At 39.7% G+C, this 6,798-nt stretch overlaps 1 protein-coding gene across 8 annotated transcripts in view; it reads left to right on the top strand.

The window, feature by feature from the left end:
- eif4g3 (eukaryotic translation initiation factor 4 gamma, 3) overlaps nucleotides 1-6,798 on the top strand; it is a 59,095-nt gene that overhangs the window by 48,546 nt on the left and 3,751 nt on the right. For 6 of the 8 annotated variants that reach the window (XM_015375344.1, XM_015375342.1, XM_015375341.1 and 3 more), the window contains 8 exons: nucleotides 1,380-1,497; nucleotides 1,585-1,811; nucleotides 2,044-2,156; nucleotides 2,395-2,567; nucleotides 3,156-3,281; nucleotides 3,672-3,753; nucleotides 5,011-5,109; nucleotides 5,313-5,453. In XM_015375344.1, coding sequence (XP_015230830.1) covers nucleotides 1,380-1,497; nucleotides 1,585-1,811; nucleotides 2,044-2,156; nucleotides 2,395-2,567; nucleotides 3,156-3,281; nucleotides 3,672-3,753; nucleotides 5,011-5,109; nucleotides 5,313-5,453 — 1,079 coding nt within the window. The remainder of the gene's footprint in view (nucleotides 1-1,379; nucleotides 1,498-1,584; nucleotides 1,812-2,043; nucleotides 2,157-2,394; nucleotides 2,568-3,155; nucleotides 3,282-3,671; nucleotides 3,754-5,010; nucleotides 5,110-5,312; nucleotides 5,454-6,798) is intronic. The other 2 variants (XM_015375345.1, XM_015375338.1) reach the window with 1 other exon arrangement.

Genomic DNA, 6,798 nt, shown 5'->3' with positions numbered 1-6,798 from the left:
TATATATATTTAAAACGGATTAAAACATTTTTTTTAGCCTCAGATGGATGAGAAGATCCAGCTTGGCCCAAGAGCTCAAGTCACGTGGGTGAAGGGCAGCAGTGGAGGAGCCAAAGCCAGCGACTCGGGTAAGACACTAAAGCAACTTATGATGGAGCAAGACTCCATTTAAAGTATCAAACAAAGAAATGGACCTTTAAGTTGATTAACTGATGAAACTGAGCTCAAAGATGAACATGGTTGCTTTGTAATTTTCCTGTTAGCTGAATATTAACATTTTTTTTTTTTTTACATTTTCTCTTATTTTTTATCCTCTAAATGCTGAATAATAATGGAGTCAGTTTTCTGCTTGATGATATTCCAGTTTTACTTGTTAAAATTAGGGATGTCCCGATCCTGATCACAAGATCGGATCGACCCGATATTTTCCTATTTTGCCGTGATCGGAGCTCGGCTACATTAGCTGACAAGTCGTTCCGATCTTTATGGCAACTGCCATAAAATACCCACTAGTTACAGTTGACAGTAGCTGTGCAATACAAACCTCCGTGGCGGTGCAAATTAAGCATGTCAGAAGTGTGGAAATATTTTACTTCTGAGAGTGAAGACTGTCCTAAAGATACTTGCCTGCAAAATGACTGCAAAATGGCAATTTCAAAGGGAGGTAGCAGCAGAGCTACATTTAACACCACAAACTTGATTCGTAATCTGAGGACAAAACATGACGATGTTTATGAAGCATTTTGTCAAGCTGCAGATACAGACACAGCCAAACCACAGCAAGGTTAAAGTAACGATACAAAGTCACTTGAATCGGAATGTTGTTAGGTTTTCTACTGATATCTGTAGCGCAGACGTTTGCCCGATGTCCCTACTGAGCCTCACGGCACACTGGGTTGGTCCAGAAAATTTAAAGCGTGCCGTACTCCATGCTCATCAGTTCCATGGAGCTCATACAGCAGAACAAAATGGACAAGCCAAACTGTACATGTCAGTGTTTTGCTTTTTACTTTTTTTTGTCTGAAATATTAAATTGACGCAGATATTTAATTGTCTGTAAGATTTAGATTTTATTGGATTTACCATAATAATAGTAGTGCCTATTGGTGAAATTATTAGTCCTATAAAAAGCTGAGTTACATGCTCATATTATATTTGAGTATTATAAATTTCCTTACAAAAGGCGAAATATCGGCTCGGGACTTGAAATCGGAACGGATTTGTGGTTAAAAGAAATTATCAGGATCAGAGGCCTAAAATGCTGATCGTGACATCCCTACTTAAAAACCCTGAAATTAAATCTTTTCTGTGTTAAACCAGAAAAAAAAAGTCTGCTTTTTTTTGTCATTCATGTTTTCTTTCTCATTCCAATCTATCAGAACTATCTCGGACGGCTGGTCTGAACCGTTTCTCTGCACTGCAGTCCACACCTTTACCTCAGCCTTCCAGCACCCCTCCACAGAACCCTGACTATGACTCCAGAAGAACTCTGGGAAGGTAGGACACCATCCCAAACGGATGATCTCCATAGTTCTAGTCACCTGTGTTCCCCTTCTTTATTGATTTATTTGCCTCTCCTCTCAGCAGTCGGAACAACTCGGTCCGGGAACGTAGTGAAAAGCCGCTGATCTCAGCCCAGCCTTCATCTCGACCCGGTCCGTTCGTCAGAGGCAGCAGTTCCAAAGAGCTGCTTGAAACTCCAAACCCAGAGGAGCTGAGGAGAGACCGGGAGCGAGAGGGAGCAGAACCCCAGAGGCCGAGCGTCGCCGAGGAAAAAGCTGAACCGGAGCGAAGCAAAGTCAGGGAACCAGGTCAGAACAATGAGAGCAAAAAAGGTTTTAAGATCTTATTTAAAATGTGCTGAACGATGACAGGGACTGATCTGTGTTTTTGTGGCCATGTAACTACAGTCTGTCTTTGTTCGTACCGCTTCCTGGTTCATAGACGGCTCATTAAACTGATTCAGTTTATTGAATAAGATGTGAATGATGAGTTTTTATCAGAGCAGACCCAGCATTGATCTGAATGTCACTCTTATTACAGTGAAACCCGAGCCAGTGCTTCAAAAGCCAGACAGACCTGCGCGAACGGAGGAGGAGATCGAGAGGAAGTCAAAGTCCATTATTGATGAGTTTCTGCACATAAACGATTACAAGGTAGTGATCTGTCAGACCTCAACAAGCTGCTGTCAGAAAGCTTCCCTCAAAGCATTTTAACCTTTAGGGATTTCAAGACTGTAGTCCTGACAAGAGCTGTGTGACTCAGCAGGTTTTTTTTTCTGTAACCTTTATTTAAATATTGATTTACTTTGTATTCAGATACCAGGTTCCAATGATCGTTATTTCCTCTGATGCTAGTTGTCACGTTTCGTGATATGGTCTTGTTTGTCTGCAGGAGGCTATCCAGTGTGTGGACGAGCTGGACTTGGGCCCTCAGTTGCACATCTTTGTGCGGATCGGGGTGGAGTCCACCCTGGAGCGCAGTCAGATCACACGGGACCACATGGGCCAACTCCTCTTCCAGCTGGTGAAGCAGGAGATTCTGCCTAAAGCCCAGTTGTACAGAGGGTCAGTCCACCTGCTGAGTGCTTGTTGCTTGAGAATGAGGCCACAGCAGAACTGTTTCTGTAAATCAAGAAAATGACAGTTTTATTTATGAAAAAGAGTATCACCATGTTTCAAGTATCAAATTTAAAGAAAAAAGACCTGATGCAGGCAAATACGTGTAAAAAATAACTTAATGAAGTCCTGCGTGTGTGAGCCAGCCTTGAAGCCACTGTTTTGTCTTGAAACATAATTAATAAATTTTTATTTTGTAAGGAAAAAAATAAGAAGTTTAAAGGATTAAGATTAAGGGTTTGAATTAAGGAGTACAATGACCTGCAAAAGTAAAAATTCTCTTTTTCTTACATTAATCACAATGGTTACAGCCATTAGCCAATCCTCTGATTGATGCTCTGCTTTGATATTTAGAAGAAATCACACAGTTTGAGGGTATTAAAGGACATAAGGGGAATAGAAACATGCATTTCAAGTTTATTTGTAAAAAAAGAAAAAACTGTAGGCCTTCATGTAAAATCAAACTCTTATTTTTAATCTCATTTTAATGGCGAACTGTTTATTCCTAAGCTTTAGTGCCTGTTTTCCGTCTCTCAGGTTTGCAGACACGCTGGAGCTGGCTGATGACATGGCCATCGACATTCCCCACATATGGCTGTACCTGGCCGAGCTGCTCAGCCCTTTGCTGAAGGACGGATGCTTCTCTATGAGAGAGCTCTTCAGGTATTCACAGTAGATCTGGTATGGTGGCCATCTTTAAACCTCTCATATATGACCACAGGGATCTAATGCTGCTTGCTATAAATCATTGTGCTTCACTGGAGCTCGTTTAGTTTCTGCATTTTCCTCAAATCCATCTCAGTGCTGCCCCAAGTGGTGGAATATAACAATAGCATTTTCCTCTCCCTGTCTTCACTCTCCATGCTTCAATAAATGTAAGCTACGCTAGGTTAGCTTCCACTGTCTGTGTGCTCTTAACACTCCAGGTCTCTGACAACTTTGATATTTTTGAAAATTTTCTTTGAGGGCAGGGTTATGTTTTTTATGTCAAGTTAAATTTTTAAATTCAATAACACAGACATGGTAATTGAATTATCTCTTGTTTGTTTGTAGTGAATTAAGCAAACCTTTGCTTCCTGTTGGAAGAGCCGGGATCTTGATATCTGAAATACTGCACCTACTATGCAAACAAATGGTAAGCATTATTAGCATCATTTATGGTTCTAATTTCTGTAACTGCCTAAATATATTTATCATTTATTAATAAAACACTACAGTTTTCTCCAATGCTGTCCTGCAGTCAAATGAGCTGTTGAGATGTTAACTTGAATAGACAAGTTTCACATCCAGAGCTAAGGAGGGGCGCCATTTTTGTTGGTTTCTGCTAAGTGCTTCTGATGACATCTTGCAGATATAGTGTGGGAGAGAGAGTTAGAGATGTGGCTTAAACAACCACTTTAATGAATAAAGGTCATTAATGGGTGCCACTGTATGATCTGCCCCCTACTAAACGTAAAATGGCGATAGGGTGGCCGCTGCATGACCAGCTGGTCAGCTCAACCCACAAGCATCCATAACTACTACCCAGCATTATGGCAGGAATCATTCAGACCTTGGTTGATCATCTGCCTTCACGTTCACCAGATTGCAGCACTTTGTGTATCCACACACATCCAACTTTGCCACTGAGTACTGATAAGCTTCCAAGCTTTTCAGGTTTAGATGTTCCAATCTGCCGCCATCGACTCAGCACAGTACAAAATGTGATACCTGTTTGTCCTATTTTAATATCATAGCTGGTTAGGGAAGTGATAAACCATTTTCTTTTAAGAGAAATGGATAAGAATTTAAACTTTTTAGAGACATTTCTATCCTATGTAAATAAGCCCTGATCTTATTTACCCAGAAGAAAGTAGCAGAAATGGCTTCGTGGTGAAAGTAAAATAGAGAAGCTTGTTAACTTGTCTATAAACTTGCCATGAAATATATATATATATATATTTGTACAGTTCTATATTGAACTGTTTGGCAGTTCTTTAAAAAAGCTTGTTTTCAGATGAACCGCATCAGTAAAGCAAGAAGACATTTATGGAAGCGAATCGTTACCATATTTCAACTTTAAAAGCATTTCTTGAAATGCTTTTTCATTTTCAAATTTTACATTTTAAATAGAATTTTGGTATGTATTTGCTGGGGTACATTTTGAAAAATAAATCTCAAATGTCTTTTTAATTTTAATTAAGTAAAAGGATGAGCAGCGTTAAAGAAGAAAATTAAAATGCAAATAGGATGATTGATTACTAATTTTATTTATGAGTCAATTAATGCAGCCACATTGTTAAAATGAAAAAAGCATTTCTGGAAATGCTTTTAAATTTGAAATGTGGTAACGATTCGTTTCCGTAGACATTGTCCAGATAGAAATAAGTGTTGTTGTGTTTTGCTTCCTCAGAGCCATAGGAATGTGGGATCGTTGTGGAGGGAATGCAGCCTGAACTGGGCTGACCTTTTAGCCGAGGGGGAGGACGTCCAGGCTTTCATCTCACAGCAGGTTGGTGGTGGGATACCGAGCTCTGGCCTCTTAGCAGCAGATCAATCATCTGCAGGAACACCTGTTTAACCTTTACCTGTGAATAGAGATATTATTCAGGGAGTTTTTATTATTTTATTTTTTGATGATCTATGTCTCTCAGATTTTTCTTGAATCTCTGTCATCCTCATTGGGCCACTATCCTTTTGTTTCGTTACAAACAGAAACTCCAGTTCCTTCAACCAGAAGGTTCTGAGGAGGTGCAGACCAAAAGGATCTTGTCTCCTGAGGAGCTGAGTCAGAAGTTAGAGAAACTCCTCCTGGAGGACATGGCCAGTGATGAGCAGATCTTTGACTGGGTGGAGGTACGAACACAACCCCTTTCAAATCAAGTGCCAGCACCAAATGTCATCTCAAGACCCTTGAATGGAATCCATTTTTATTGAATTCTATAGAAATCTATCGTCAGATCAATCCAATGCAAACTAATCCTAAAGTAATCCAATTTCTGATGCCAGTTGGTGAAAATTATTGAACTAAAGCAGTGTATTTTTAAACAGGACTTGAATGTGTCACACTGCGCTGGCAAGACACAAATATTGATAATCGTACTCAGCTGCAGCTCAGACTATGACTACATGAAACCACACTATATCATAAATAGAATGGGCTTCCTCACTGGTCTATGACGACATGAAACCACTGGGCCTAAAAGTTCACAGCTCATGATATCTGTTCTTGCACTTCACACTGGTAAAACAATCTACAAATATGTAGAAATTTCTTAAATTAAGTGTATTCACTCTTAATTTGAGTAGGTAAATGATATAGTTTGTCAATGGAAAGAATTTTTTACTCTTAAAATACGATAACTGGATAATATGCACTTTAAATAAGACAATGCAATTGTGTTTTCTTATTTTAAGGTGAAATTGTCTTGTTCCACTGACAAAATGTCTCTTTTACCTCCTTAATCTAAGAACAAATGCACTTATTTTAAGAAAAAATGACTTATCTAGATTTAGATTTGTTTTCTAGTGTACGATGCTCTGATGGGACCTGACTGCTCACGCTGTACATCCAGTAACATCGGATTCAGCGACGAGAGATGGCGCTGTTCAGACTCATCAGTCCACAAGCCTCCTATGTTTTTGTCAGAGAAATAAAAGAATTCCCTTGTTGGCACGAGCAGTGTGGGAGGTTGAGGTAAATAGGGTCGTGGCTCACGATCACCTCACAAGGGAAGACTCAATAAAAAATATATATTTTCACCGGAACCTTACAACTCCCAATGGGGAGGTGGTGATGAGAGGCTGATCACCCCCTCGTTGTCCCTCTACACCACACAAAACAGGACAAACGATGAGGCTGAAACTCGATCCAAAACATTCTGGCACAATGGGAGAATCGGTCCAAGAAAGTGTATGTAAGAAAGGAAAGACAAAGTTGTCCATCCAGCAATTACTGGACTGCATGATGGGTGATAAAACTCTTCATAGATTTGGAGACTAAAAGAGACGGCATGAGGAAAATGATTCCTGTCTGGTTACTGGAAAACAATAACAAGACATCAACCATAGCAGCATCCTCTATGCACACTGCTAATGAAAACATCTGATAGTCTAATATGTCAATTCAAAAACCCTTAAAGGAAAAATAAATGTTGCAGTAACTCATAAAGGGGCGACAGTGGCGTTAGATGTAGGAGTT

The sequence above is a fragment of the Cyprinodon variegatus genome, unplaced genomic scaffold, assembly GCF_000732505.1.
Source record: "Cyprinodon variegatus isolate N-32 unplaced genomic scaffold, C_variegatus-1.0 Scaffold117, whole genome shotgun sequence".
Taxonomy (NCBI): Eukaryota; Metazoa; Chordata; class Actinopteri; order Cyprinodontiformes; family Cyprinodontidae; genus Cyprinodon; species Cyprinodon variegatus.
The sequence above is the reverse complement of the archived record's forward strand: the minus strand, read 5'-3'. Positions and strand labels throughout refer to the sequence as shown.